The 15,891-nt window shown below is 42.6% G+C and overlaps 1 protein-coding gene across 1 annotated transcript; it reads right to left on the reverse strand.

Annotated features, from left to right (window-relative positions):
* Positions 1 to 433: 433 nt before the first annotated feature.
* On the reverse strand, positions 434 to 15,512 carry LOC131223325 (serine/threonine protein phosphatase 2A 57 kDa regulatory subunit B' kappa isoform). The gene is made up of 2 exons (XM_058218685.1): positions 14,095 to 15,512; positions 434 to 1,052 (listed from the first exon to the last, which is right to left on the reverse strand). The coding sequence occupies exons 1-2, from the start codon at positions 15,259 to 15,261 to the stop codon at positions 681 to 683; spliced, it is 1,539 nt and encodes a 512-aa protein (XP_058074668.1). The 5' UTR covers positions 15,262 to 15,512; the 3' UTR covers positions 434 to 680.
* Positions 15,513 to 15,891: the final 379 nt, after the last annotated feature.

Consider the following 15,891-nt stretch of genomic DNA (forward strand, 5'->3'; position numbering starts at 1 on the left):
CCCCATCCTATGTCCTGCTTAGATGTCGCATCATAAACACACAACGGTACATGCCACGTGAACATCTCAGCATGAGATGGACCGTTGATTAACATCATAAAACCACGATCAATCGTACCCGTTACGGTCTCCAGTCACAGGAATTGTTGAGCTACGGTCCAAAAGTTGGTGGCCCGCAGGAATAAACATCTCCCCACTGACGTGCGCCACACGTAAGATGAAGACAGTAGTGCAACCACCAGAGTATGGAATTGAGAACCATCTCTCTTTACTTACCTGTGGCAGATGATGACTCAATCAGGTCCGTGGATCAAACATGGGGCCCAGCGGTGAATGATAATACTACCTGATACACCAATTTAAAACCTTGATGAAGATGGAACAATAATGAGAGAGAGAGAGAGTAGGAAGTGCCTTCCAAACTGCTCAGGTCTTGAGAGAAGAAGCGCTCTACTAGAGATTGCAGGGCACTTTCTTGTACCTACATTCAAGGCAGTGGCAACCCCTCCAAACTTTTTTAAAACATGAAATTGAGGGGGGGAAAGAAAGAAGAAGAAGAAGCTTACATTGACATCCCATGACCCTTTTCTTCTAAAATACATACTATCAGGTGCTCAAAAATAAGGGATTTGATTAGCAGAGGGATACGTAAAAAATAACAATAAAAAGGGGGGGTGCACCTAATTTAGACTAGCTGCAATGAGTGGAGGGGCTGCCGGAGATTTTACCAGGACGGCCATGTTCCCAGTCACTGGCCTGAAACCAGCGACAGACTCCAGGCGTTCCCATGTCAGCCTGCGCTTCTCCTCCGTCGCCCTCCGCTTCGCCTCTTCCTCCTCAAAACGGTTCTGGCACTCCTGGAAGAGCTCCTCATCCATCTCTGAGAACATCTTCCGCACGTTCAGCGTCAGGTTGAGGACAGCCTGGTTCCAGTGGGTCCGGGTGTTCCTCTCCAGAGCTGGGAAGATTAGGGGGAGTATCACTTGCCGGTTCTGTGCAATCAGGCTCACAATGTGGTCATTGTTCCACAAGAAGAGGGTCCTCTCGGCGACCTGAAATGGGGGTTATCACCATCCATCAGCCACCGGCTTTTAAAAATAAGAAATAAAAATGAGAGCCCCATTTTAACAAAAAGGATAGCATTATTTGGGGTTTCCAGTAACCATGTGAATGTCTTGATTGGACAGTTTCTCCATGCTGCCCCACCATCAGCTAGGATGGCATGGGGACTCTGCATGTGACCACCGGTCAATCAAAATCAAACTGCTTATAATTGTCCCTGAGATTGGAAATTATGAATGATTACAACCACCAAATATGATACATACGAGCATCAAATTGCACTTGGTAAATAATGTTTCTAAGATGGTCAACAGCACAGAAAGAACACAGCATGCGTATCTGGCAGTCCTTTGTAGATGATGGGTTTGTATACATCATGCATGGCTTTTACACAAAAATTGAAGTACTGGCCCCATGGATGTGTTTTCCGCAGTTTGAAGTATCTGGGTGTCAATAGGTCATAAATCACCCCATGATATACACCTGCTTTGACACTCTAAGGGCCCGTTTGGCCGGTCGGATTGGAAGGGATTGGATGGTATTGGAAGGGATTGAAAGTCAAATCCCGGGATTGGCCTGGCGTGCCAAACAGAGTCAGTGATCTGATCCCAATCCCATGTATCTCAAGACAATCCGCTGACAACACCATCATTACATTTAAATCCCATCCAATCCACCCTAATCCTTCAAATTTGCCTGCGACGTGTTTGGTTTGAGGGATTAGAAGGGATGAGAAGGTTTAATACTGGGATTGGCCGGGCACGCCAAACAGACTGGCTATAGCAATCCAGGGATATATCAATCCCATGGATCTCCAGACAATCCACCGACAACACCATAATTACCTAGAAATCCATGCCATCCACCCTAATACCATTCAATCCCTTCCAATCCACCCGGCCAAACGGGCCCTAAGAAACTCTCCAGTCTTCATGGATGTGTTGTGTAGGGAGTTAGTATGTCAACAGCTAACAATTTTGGTGAAGTCACACATGAATGCAAGCTGAAGAAGTGTTCTGATGTAATTCAAAAAGGCAGGCCATGGACAACTCAGATGTCTTTATGATTTGGTAGGCTACATAAGTACTTATTAGAGCTGCTGGTGGATTACTTCGTTTTAAGCCAATGCCTTCAAAAAGTTTGCTTGCAGGATGAGCTAAATTAGAAGTGAGCTACTAATCAATGAGGGATGTACAGGGTGATGAAAGGTGAGAATTGCAAGGTGTCCATCACAAGCATACTACCAAGAAATCAAAATGAAAGCATCCCCAGTACACAACACACTAAGTTTAAGATAAACGCGGTGGGCAGACTAGATGGTGCCACACAACATCCATATAATGGTCTGAGATCCTCCAACATTCATCGAGATGTCTCTATAAGTTAGCTACAAGAATGGACAACTGAACTCTTTACTTGAATGGATGTACAACATAACCCTATAATCTATTAGCACTTATGCACTAAGCCCATGTGCTACCACAGGCTGGGCCATTCCTACCATCCCCACACTTATCAATGCCACCCATGTGCATAATCCGGTGTGCTAATCAAGTAGTCAATGCCCTTCATAGCAATAAAACAAGGCCAATCTGTTCATTAGGTGGGCAACACATGTCTGGTCAAAAGGATGCTTAAAAAGAATGGACAATAATCCATGTTCAACATGCAAATGTGGCCTGCCTAAAATCTGAACTGGCCCAATTGTCAGTCCATGGAAAACCCGTGGTTGGCCACCAGATGAATGTCACAGATGGGCATACATACCCCACAGAACTCATAATGAAGAGTTCTTTCATTGCTTCCCTCCAATAGGCAAGAATCTTTCCTGCAACCTCGTGGTTGTGACATTGAGCACCATCCGACTTGATCCACCTATATTTTTTACACTGATAACTCCTGCAAACATATGGCGGAGATAATTGGTTCAACAGTGGGTTAAAAGGCAAACATTCCCCTTTGTTTACTATGAACTGCCAGTATGGCACTCAATGAGCTCTATCTCCTAGGTCCTATTTGGATTAAAGACACCAATTCAAGGAGATACCTTCATAAAGCAATACATACATAATAACATCTTCATATTTTCTTGGGAGTTATATCAGGCAAACAAACGAATGATTAAGGTTGATATGGAGTATTATTGTAATGGACAATTGAATGAGTGAGATCTAGGTATGCGCCACCCAATAGAAGCAACTCTAACATGTGCTCTCTCCAAAATGAGGCTCGACATAAAGGCACTGTTCCCTAAGGATTCCTTCATCTTAAACACATAAATTAAGCATCTTCCATTTTTCTGAGTGTCCTATCCTGAAAGGGAATGATGAAGGTTGGTAGAGTGTATCATTGCAGCAAACAATAGGGAAATTCTATTATAATTGACAAAGGTAGGCCAGCTTGTGCTAAATCATGCAGAGGCCCATGTAATGAGCTAAGGACCCAAGTCCAAGTGCAGACCAGCTCAGGTTGTGTCCACTAGGCAAATACTCGGCCCTACAGTGGCAAATAAGCTTGGAACAGTCCTTAGTACCTCAACCATAGCCTTTATACACCTAAAACATGCTATCATGCTCATGACTTACGAGTCCCTCACAATCTGTTTTCAATCTTTGAACAGTCCTTAGTACCTCAACCATAGCCTTTATACACCTAAAACATGCTATCATGCTCATGACTTACGAGTCCCTCACAATCTGTTTTCAATCTTTGAACAGTCCTTAGTACCTCAACCATAGCCTTTATACACCTAAAACATGCTATCATGCTCATGACCCGACTGTACATCTATAGTTAAGATAAAACATGCAAACTGTTCACAACACCACCAATTTCACCACTCATATACCATATATTTGTGCAATGAATGTAATGATCATGGTTGATCTACTATATCCTGCTGAGGATGATCAACGTGTTGCCCTCAGATATTACTCCAGTTTGACCACTTACATCATTGCAAGGATGGTTAACGTGTAAACGTGTTGCCCTCTGATATTTCTGTAGGCAATTTGACCGCTTATGTCTTCACAAGGGTGGTTAACATGTTACCCCATAAACGTAAACCTGTGGCTGCAATTGATAGTTTATAAGCGCACAGGAATGATAATCATGTCGCTACGAATCACAATTTGGATTTGTCCCAAACTTCCAGCCTTGAATGCAGCCCCATAACATACCTCTAATCCCAATAATGGATTGCTATAGGCTTTAACTCGAGGCAAATCCGCTTCGAAGCCAGGAGGAATTGATGTTTCTAGAACCATACCAGAGATGAATCAAGGTCACTCAAGCTGGCCAATTGAAGTTTCAACCATCAAAAGATGTCTGGCGCAAATGAGGCCCACCCAACAGTTTGATCAAATAATGAACAAACCCAATGTCCAAATTAAAATATGGACTATTCGACTGTCCAAATTGCAGATCTGGGTTGAAATAAGTCTTAGATAAGGATTTGGATCAGATCAAGGTCTAGATGATTCATTTAGACCAAGTTCAGTGGTCCAATTGGATTGTGGGATCCATGTATCCGATCAAATGGCCCCAATTGATCAAACACATGATGGGCTAGCCCATTTTGTGATTCAATGGACAATGCGGTCCACAAGATCTGCCAGGGTTTCCTTGTAGTGACCAGATATCAACCAGATGCTTTTATGGAAGGATATAGACAACATTACAGCCCATACAGTTTATGTATGGAAGAATTTTCGAGACTAGGAGTCTCTGACATATAGTTAGCTTCTGTTTTCAAATTTACATTTCAAGAGTTGTTATATACTTCCAGAAAGAATGTCACACACACACACACACACACACACACACACACACACACGAATGCATGCACACGTGCGCGCACGCACGCACACAGACTCCTAGAAAGAGTCCAGATCTAGAAAGATATTCTTGTACAAGGTCTATCTCTCATCTTTCATGTAAATTCGTATTATGATGAAGTAATAAAGAAATGCTTCTCAAATTTTTCCATAAAGAATGTCTCTTTTGGCAATTCCAGTAGAGTTGCGGTGTGATGCCATGGAATAGGTGTGATGACTCCACCTACTTACCCAATCTGTACTGATTTCATTTCAACAAATGGATGCCTGAAGAATTTGAAGCTCCATTTCTGAAAAGATAATTACAGAATTCAGTTTCCAGATTCTGCTGCATCATTCTCCTTGACCCCTCTAGCTATGTTGATATCCTTGCTCGATCATTTCTCCCTAACCATCTTGATTTTTGAAGGAATCTTAACCATCTTGTTATTGACTGGGCATATACCCATTAAAAGGTTTAGTTACCAGTCATTTTATATCAATAAAAGAATTAATCATGGTGTGCCGTAATGGTTGTTACAGGGATGTATCAGCCGTCATGTAATGGTGCCACCGTTACGCTGTCATAATGGCCATATAACGGGAAAAATGACCCGCATTGTATTTCTTTAGAGAGAGAGAGAGAGAGAGAGAGAGAGAGAGAGATGGCTCTTGTGGCACACCTTGGACCTATCAGAAACAGATGGATTCACTAAATGTCCATAATAATCACAACAGGACCTGAGATATGTAGTTAGGTACTTAAACTTAGGTTAATTTTCCACAACTTACAAACTGGTGGAGACTCTTCAACCGTACACAAGGCATAGTTGTACAGCAATCCTGTCCAAATCACTGAACCAACTGTGGATGGAGCATAACCTAAAAATTGCACTGAGAAGATATAATTAACTATCTGATTTTTCCCATTAATTGGAAGGTTATGATTACTTAATCAATGTGATTCTAGATGTACGCTCCATCCACAATGGCACTCACAGTTCCAATGGTCTAGATAGCACTATATCAGTGCCATGTGTAAGGTTGATGAGTCACTACCATTTTTTAAGTAGAGCAAAACTAACAGTCGTCTGCCCTATCAAGACTCGTGAACAGATGACGGTCAAATGGAAGAAAGAATACTTGGAAATCTTCTTCTTCTTTTTTTCTTTTTCTTTTTGTGTATGTGAACCCAACAAGACTCATGAACATACAAGGAAGAAAGAATACTTGGAAACTGACAGCACTTCTTGGAAATTCGCAGCTTCAATAAACTGTTAAAGAGTAGAGAGAAAATTCCAGCAAAAGAAGTACTATTCCATAATTGAAAAACACTTCAGAAGTATACTCCACTTTGATAAAGCTGGGTTTGTTCCATATTCCTTCCCATCATTAGACCATTAAAACTAAATAAAAATAAAAATCATTAGTCCATTCCTTGGATTCAAACTTTACCATCCTCCCTCTCTCACTTATTTTTTGAAATGAAAATATCTAACCATCTTCTAAATCTGAAATTTGTTAAACATGAAATTGAACACCTGCTAAACCTAGATTTTAATCCTACTAGAGCACGAACCAAAAAACCCAAACAAACTTTCAGAGCTTTTACCAACAAAACTTTCTAAATGCAATTTCTATAAAGAACAAAAGAACTAAAAGTTATAAAGTACAGTGCCCCCTACTCATCACAGTCTTGTCCTAATGGAACAGATGTCATTACTCAATTCTTGCCCACATACATGATCTCGAGCTTATGCAAAAAAGGATGTTTTTTTTTTAAGTTATGTGTGAAGGATGTCTGGATAAGCTTCAAATGAAATAAAAGGAAGTTCGATAAGCTTCAAATGAAACAAAAGGACATTCGATAAGCTTCAAATGAACTTGTATGGGAGAACGTTGTTTGGACTTGAAAACATGGTCATAATCTCGAGTGACGGAAATAGGGTACCATCATGAGAATTGTGCAAAACCTTAGATATGCACTTCCAAAGACCCTTTTATATGACCAAAACTTGAAGCACAAATCAGTCGCAATTCTTGAGTTATCACACATCATCAGGTGGAGAGTTGTCTACCGTGGTTTTGAACTCTGGGCTGAAAGATTTTCCTAAAATTCATAAGAACTTGTCCCAAATTCAAAACTTAGCACCTTTGAAAGAGGTCTTCTTATTACGTCAGGAGAATGCTCTACTCTTCTGTGGTATTCCATATGTATGCTTGGAGAGAAGGATCTTCACAGTCAAAGTTTTCTGTTTGAAAAACTCATTCTAGGTTGAATACAATTTTAATGATTCAACCGCCAAGAAAACAAGAGATCATTTTGGTTGTCAAAACTCGTAAAGACAAGCCCTAACATCTTATTTAAATGATCCTTTCAACCAGCTGTCATTTAGCACCTTTGAAAGAGGTCTTCTTATTACGTCAGTAGAATGCTCTACTCTTCTGTGGTATTCCATATGTATGCTTGGAGAGAAGGATCTTCACAGTCAAAGTTTTCTGTTTGAAAAACTCATTCTAGGTTGACTACAATTTTAATGATTCAACCGCCAAGAAAACAAGAGATCATTTTGGTTGTCAAAACTCGTAAAGACAAGCCCTAACATCTTATTTAAATGATCCTTTCAACCAGCTGTCATTCTAGCTTCCAATCATGCTTTAGACCCATGCTTCAACTCCCACTTTGTAGCTGTTTATACTTGCAAACGTTTTGAACAAACTGTTACATACATGCTAACCCCTTTGGACTTGACCATGCGACACCATGCAATGCCCCCGTTACTCAAGTCAGCCTATCTCCCAGTTGCACCAAGTGTTAGACACCAAATAGGCCCTCTCAATCCTCGATTAGGCAACCCATCCAGCTTCAATGTAGACCATTGGGTTGGTTTTATTCTTCTAAAATGTTTATTTCTTTATGCAAGTGCCATCCACAACAAATAGATTAGGAACATTCGTGTGGGAAATATGGATTTTATCAGTTTTTGGGCCAGGTTGAATTTCTTTTGGGCTCAGGCTCAGGCTCAGGCTCAGGCTTGCTATGCTAAACCCATGTCGGGATCAGGCCTTGGATCGTGGGGTGGGGGCTTGTGTGATAGGCCAAAGAATTCTGATCCAAACCCAACCCATTACCCTATGGCCCAACCAACCTGATCCAACCTGGCATGACCATACACAAATTTAAGCATGGAATATGGGGGTAAAAGTATGCCCAACCTAGCCCGATTATTGGACAGATACAAACATACATACATCACGTGTATGTATCTATATTTTCATTTATTAATGTCTTAGGTTCAGGCCAGGCCAGGCCATGTCAGAAAATTTGGCCCAGCCCATTCATAAGCTATATGTGCAGGTCGGGTTGGGTAGGATTCAACCTAAGCCCGACTACACAAGTTTAAGAATGGAATATAGGGGTAAAGGTATGCCCAGCTCAGCTCAGCTCAATTATTGGATGCATACAAACATACATACACCATGTGTATCTGTCGTCAGAAAATTTGGCCCAGCCCATTGACAAGCTATAAGCACAGATCAGGTGGGCTAGGGTTCAACCTGAGCCCGACTCACTACCCACTGAGCTTGGCCCACAGAGTGGACATGTCTATAATTTTCTACACCTCTCTACAAGACTCTAGCCTATTCTAGAAGTCCCTAAACTCTTCTACTATGTACAAAAGCTGCTCACATGTACGCGCAGAGCCAAAAATGGCCATGTCCCTGGATAAACCTCTATGCCCATGACAAGATGCTTCCTTGCTCTGCACCTGAATGTATTGGTAATTTGCTTCATGCGTTGTACACTATAGAATTCCATGGTGTATTCACTTACCAGTTTATCATGCTGTCTAACAGTTTTGACATCTTTCGTACAAATGCTTCTCATAATTCATAATGAAAACCTTCTTGAGCATATTATCTTTCATCTTCTCCCACAAAATATCTTTATCCTTGCCTTGACAAAGATGACCCGCACTCATAGGGCATGTTTGGATTCCAGGATTGTGTTATAATGTGGTGTAAATAGAGTAATTATGGCCAAAGACGAACGATTGGATAGAAGTCATTGCACGCTGTACAGCAGCCCTCAAAATTTGTGCAGGGCTATCGCTGTAAATGAGGGAAAATCTCCCGAATCCAAGTCGGATTCAAGTCCTGTAGCGCTTGGATTACGAAGTGACCATTTAATGGGTATGGTAGATGCAAGCAAACAATGTACTTGTGCACCCACATCCTTGATGTTTTAAAAATCATTTCATATACCCAGAGATGATCCCTTTTTTGCTACAAAGTGCTTAGAGAGTTCCCATCTCAAGGAAGCCATGGCTCTTCTCCTATAGTGCATGCCCGCCATTAATTTTTTTTACACACACCCACGCACTCACACCACAGTAGGATTTCACCACAATGGGCTCTTACTCATGCCTCATTGGTAGACTCACATGAGTTTCACCATGAGGTCATGCGTTTGAGTACCCATTGTGGTGAAATCCCACTGTGGTGTGAGTGCGTGGGCGTGCGTTGGGTGTGAGCATATCTTAAAAAAATAATTAAAAAAGGTACATATGATGCACAAGTTTGCTCTCAAGGCAACCATGGCTCTTCTCCTATAGTGCATGCCCGCCATTTTTTTTAACACACGCACTCACACCCCACACACACCCACGCACTCACACCATAGTAGGATTTCACCACGATGGGTCCTTACTCATCCCTCAGTGGTAGACTCACAAGAGTTTCAACACAAGGTCATGGGTTTGAGTACTCATTGTGATGAAATCACACTGTGGTGTGAGTGTGTGGGCATGTGTGGGGTGTGAGAGCATGTAATAAAAAAAATAAATTAAGGTATATGCACTTCCTCTTGATGCACAAGTGTGCTTATTACCGAGAGAGGGCTTTCACCGAATAAACGGATATCTCTGTCGTTATTGTACAACTAAGGTTTCTCTTCCCCTTCCATCCTCTACTCAGTATGTAATGTTATAGAAACAACTCTTCTTGGTTGTCTCTTGATGCACAAGTGTGTTTGTTACTGAGAGAGGGCTTTCACCCTGTAAAGGGTTATCTCCACTGTTACTACTAAGGTTTTCCTTCCCCTTCCATCCTCTACTCAGTATCTAATGTTATAGAAACAACTCTTATTGGTGGTCTCTCTCGGCCTTTTAGGTTTTGCATGGAGAAAGATCCCAACATTGCAGCTGGGTGCATGTAATCATTTGGGATGCATACTCGGACGTTCGGGGTTTTGTAGGTTGAAACTGTATACATGTCTACAGATTGGAATCCATATACACTATAAGGTTCTCCGTTTACATACTCACGTCACATACGTATCTTGCACACACTGTATGGAATAGAGGTGGAGTGGTAGTCCCTTTTTTTTCACACAGTTACAGTGGTCATGGAGGTCATTATCCAAAGGTTGTATGCTAGACAGTTGCAATATACCAAGGCAAAGTAGACCACTCCTGCTGTTTACCACGTACGGCCAGATTAAAGCCATTTAAGCCGACAACTCATGTAAAGCGGCATCATTACCCATATACACCAATATACAACACAATCTGGCAATCCAAACAGGCCCATAACAACAGGCTAGAGCATGTTGAGAAACTTCCATCTTACTTTTTTCTTAAGGACAAGAAACTTCCATCTTACCTTCTTATGATAATTTATAAAAATAAAAATAAATAAATAAAAACCAATGTGTTCAAAGACCTTCTCGACCTTGCGGCCAATCCAAGTTGTCAACATGAACTTGAACCAAGGCATGGAACTCCAAAATCTTGACTAAATAAGAGGTTCCTCATCCCTCCAACAATCGAAGGGTGCAATTGTCTATTCTTCACAAGCTGGGTGCCTATTGTTGGATTGGAGGGGAAACCATTCCCATCAACAATGGAATTCCAATCTACAGTTTCCTTCAACATTTGAGATATCCCATCCAATTAGTCCTCTCACCTGCTACAAAAGTTGATCAACTCCTTTTGTAAAGCTTGGATCATTTAAGCCACTTGTGTCAGTTACATAGCAATTGATTAACATCCTCTTAGGTTGTGCCCTTCTAAGACCACCTCTAGCTTCAATAAGATATAGAACACCTACAAAAGATTCCAAAAAGCATAGTACTACCCCATCATAAGACAATCCTCATAAGTTTCGTTCCCTCACGAATGCACCACCAGCATGCAAGCGCACCTATTTTTGGATTGGAGTGGAGATGATCCACAAGATAAAAGCAACAGTTCAAGAATTAACAAGTATGAGACCATTAGAGGTTTGGGATGGCAATGGGCTAGGTATGTGCTAGGCCAGAACACACTAGGCCCAGGACCAGCCCAAGACATAAGGTCCAAGGCCAAAAGCCCGCATGGGCCTAGCAAAACATACCTGAGCCCAAAAAGATTTTGATTGGGCCCAGGCCTGACCCGCCACCCTGAAAATTGATAAAATTGCTATTACCCCCTTAAATGTACCTAATCTATCCATTGATCAAGTGGGCCACACATGCACAAAGTAGACACCTAAAGGTACAAAATCAACAGTCTACATTCAAGATGCATGGGTTGCCTAATAGATGATTGGAATGGCATATTTGTAGGATATAAGACATGCATATGATGTCAGGTAAAATATACTAAGTGCAAGCCTGGCCTGAAAATTGATCAGACCATGCATAACTGACCCAAGCCCAGCCAATGGACAGCTAATTGGTTCAAGCTTGGCCTAAAGAAGGGAAAACATTCCCACCCATTATTGGAAGTGGATTCAATCATCAAAACAGAGAGAGAGAGAGAGAGAGAGAGAGAGAGAGAGAGAGAAGAGAAGAGAAAATATTGAGCATCGACGAGTAATTTAGGCCGAAATACCAAATGAAATTAGATTGATTTTTTTTTTTTTTCATTCCCAAAGAAGTGCATATCATACTCGGATCTTCACCAATGATGGTGTGGAACAACAGTGTCACCTTTTCAATTCTTCATAAGCTTCGGCACCTATTGTTCAATTGGAGGAGAGATAAGCCCCATCACCAACATTGCTTGGATTTCCAACTCTAATCTACAATTTCCTTCCACATTTGAGATCTCCCATCCAATTCAAGTGTCACCCATTACAAAGCTAGAATTATTTGAGCCTAAGGTTGGTAATGGGTCTGGTCGGCCTACAGGTCAATAAGCCCAACCCACTTCTAAGGTGGGTTTGGGCCAAGCTAAATGGGTAGTGGGTCGGGCTCAGGTTAGAAAATGTGGCTTGTTCAAGTATAAGGACCGGGTTCTAGTAAAAACCTACCTAACCCAACCCACCCATATAGTTTATTGATGGGTTGGGCCGGGTGACCCAACTCAAAACCTGAAACAAATTAATGGACAATAAGTGCTGAAAATGTGGCTCAGGCTTGGGTTGAACCCTGCCAAACCTAAACCCCTAATATAGCTTACCAATGGGTTGGGCTGGATGGCCCAACCACCCAAAACCCAAAACAAATTAATGGAAAATAAGCGCTGAAAATGTGGCTCGGGCTTGGGTTGAACCCTACCAAACCTGAGCCTCCAATATAGCTTATCAATGGGTTGGGCCCAGCCCAACCACCCAAAACCCAAAACAAAATAACAAGCAATAAGTATAATAAGTATAGATACACACATGATTTATGCAGCACTGGGCATAACCTTAGCTCCATATTCCAATCTTAAACCCAAGTGTGGTCATGATGGGTTGGTCGAGCTGAGGGATCGTCGGGGGAACTTTACGCTTTTGTGGCATTCTTTCTATGTTCTCTATAATCTATCAACACCATGCTTCTCCATTTGCACCTCTTTGCATCTCAAACAAATGGGAGATTGAAGCATAAATTGAAATGTCTAAATTGAAAGGATTGCAATAATACAAAGGTGCAATCCTGAGCAAAGTGAAACATCAAAGATCAAAAAATGAAAATGTAAAGAACGATTTTGGATTGGAAAATTCTGAATCTAGCATTCTCTCCTTGTAACAGCTAAGAACCACCCAAAATCTACGCCAAGGAGAGCAAATGATTCCTGTACAAATTTCAGAACTGACGACATTTTCCTTGTAGATTGCGTCAAAAATCCCCTTTAGAGGACATTTACTGGTATGTTTACCTATTTAGAAACCAAGAGCAAACGAAGCAGTTTTCTTCTTGTGGCAACTGAGAATCACCCAAGATCTATGAAAGGGTAGTAAATGATTCCTAAACGCACTTGTGGGAGCTGAAACAAAATTTTCCATGCATATTACATCAAGAATCCTCTTTAGTGGACATTTATTGGTATGTTTGGAAACCAAAAGCAAATGAAGCAATCATAAAACTTACACGCAAGCTATATAACAGGGTACTCTTACTCTTTAGAATTTAAAAAAAAAAAAAAGAACAAGTACTCTTATTTCATTTCCACAATGTCCATTAACAAAAATGCAATTTTAGATTGTTTTCAATCAATTCATTCCTTACCTCTTTCCTTTGTAGCCTTACAATGGAAATCACATACCACCATGTCCAAGAACAGTAAAATAGGCTAGAAAAAAAAAGATACAATCTTGCAAAGCAGCAGAAGGATGTTGCCCATGGAATTCAAGTGGGGTGGAAAAAATGGAGATGTAACTCTGAAGTTTTATGTGATCATCATGTACCACTTAAAGGATGGCTATAAAACCAATGATGCTTTATGTGACAGAATATTGGGCAGTTAAGGAACAACATGTTCATATGATAAGTGTAGCTGATATGAAGATGTAGATATGGATGAGTGGCAAGACAACGAAGGATAGAATTAGATATGAATACATCCGAGGGGATTTCGGAGTGGCACCAATAGGTAATAAGATGACGGAAAGTAGACATGGATGGTTTGGTCATTTGCAATGAAGATCAAGAACTCTGCCGGCTAGGAGTGAGTTGGTACAAGTTGAATGCTCTAAAGGGCAAGGGATAGGCCCAAAAGGATGTGATGGAGGTAGTAAGAAAAAGACTTGACCAACTATGGTCTAACTGAAGTTATGGCCCTTCATAGAATGGAATGGTGGAAAAGGATTCATGTAGCCGTCCCCAATTAGTTGGAATAAGGCTATGATGATGATGATGATGAAGAAGATATCTTGCAGATCACAGGAAACGCTCAAATGATATAATTATAAATGCAAGAAAATTAACAGAAAACCAAGAAAACCCCAAAAAAGAAAACGAATTCACCTGAAAATGGGAGCTGTTAAGACAGCATGCAATCCGCCGGAACAATGGTACCATACATTTCTGAAACTCCGCCACATTCGTTGCTTCCAAAACCTCTTCCAGCTCGCCCAAGAACATCGCCTCCTTCCCACTATTCGTCAAGGGCCAATACTTCAACAGCCCCCGTATGACCGTCCCGGCCAGCTTCGGCTCCTTCTCTATGAACTGTGTCACACAGAACGTCAGCTGCTGCACATACAAACCGACAGACCTAGTCTTGTGCAGCGGAATCAACGCCCGCCAAAGGAACATCTTGTGCTCCTCCTTCAACGGCAGCGCAAACCCACTGATCACACTGCCGAAGATCTCCAACAGCTCCGCAATCCCGTTGTGCCGTTCCGTCTCGAAGACGAATCTGTAGAAGATGTTGCTAACGGATTTCCTTATGAACGGGCGGTGCACCATGAACTTGCCGTAGATCCGGTGGAGGATCGTCTTGAGGCAGTCCCGCTCCCTCGGATCCTCTGAATCGAAGAGATCAAGAAGCCTCGAAATGAATCCGTGGTCGATGTGCTTCTTCGCGACCTTGGCATCGAGCGAAGGGGATGCAACGAACCTCAGGAGCAGATCGTACACAATCTGGAGATGCGGCCACGCGGGGTCGAAGACGGGCTCATCCTCCTCGGTCTCGGCTCCGGGCCCACTGCCGGACCGGTAGTTCGGGGGGAAGACTCGGAAGAGGTTAGTGGCTGAAACCTTGCAGATGGCGGCGATGACGGGCTCGGTGAAGCGAGCCGAGGGAGAGGCGACGAAGTCGACGAGGTCGATCAGGGCCTGGCGCTTGAGATCCTTCTCTGCTGGGTTCTTGGTGGGATCTGTGAAGTCGAAAACGACGCAGCAGAGGTTGGATTTGCTGATGAAGAGGCTCTGCTTCTCGGAAATCGGCACGTCTTTGAAGGAGAGGAGCGGCTCGATGCCGGCCACGACGCTGGAGGGGAAGACAGCGGACGACATGCGCTTGACGGAAGCTGCTGCGGATGAGGAGTTGGAGGAGGACGATCGGGGGCCCACCGCGGGGACAGCGTTAGATGAGCTGTTGGATCGTTGGATCGACGGTCCGGATGAGGGATCGGCATTATCAGGTTTGGTGGATTTACGAGGGAGTTTGCTGAGGAATTGCTTGAGCATTGTCGGATGGATTGGAGAGAGCGGAAGGGAGGGAGAGAGAGATGGATAGCGTGAGGGTTTTATAAGGGGAGATTGAGATCTACGGCTGGGATTTGAAGATGGAAGAGGGTGGATGGCAAGGGGCGAAGATCATCGTCCATTATGGGAGAGAGATTTAGAAGAGATGGAGGGATGGCATTTGCTGAGAAAGGCAGAGAGAGAGAGAGAGAGAGAGAGAGAAGGGGGCAGGAAAAGGTTCTTGGAGTTTGGTGGCAGGCGCAAAAAACCAAAAAGAAAAGGGGAAGAAGGCGGGTGGAAGCTAACGTGCGCAGTGGGCGTCGGTGTGGCTTATGGATGCGTCGTCTGAGCCGTTGGATTGCGCCGCGGCCTGTCTGTCCGGTGGCTTCGATGGGGCCAAGAAACTACCAGCTCATGTCTGAGTACGGATTTTTCAGTCCTGATCCTACGCAAATTTCGCACAACTGGGCCATGTTTCATGATCCAGACCATTGATCTTATGGTACCAACGGGAATGAGTGGTAAATGGCAAATTTCAAGGCATTCGTGAAGTTTTCGGCCCTTTTTCTGTATCGTTGCTGTATGTTCTTGTTAACCGTTCGTTTCCGGCCACTGATCAAAGTGTTGGAAATA

This window comes from Magnolia sinica, chromosome 13, assembly GCF_029962835.1.
Source record: "Magnolia sinica isolate HGM2019 chromosome 13, MsV1, whole genome shotgun sequence".
Classification (NCBI taxonomy): Eukaryota; Viridiplantae; Streptophyta; class Magnoliopsida; order Magnoliales; family Magnoliaceae; genus Magnolia; species Magnolia sinica.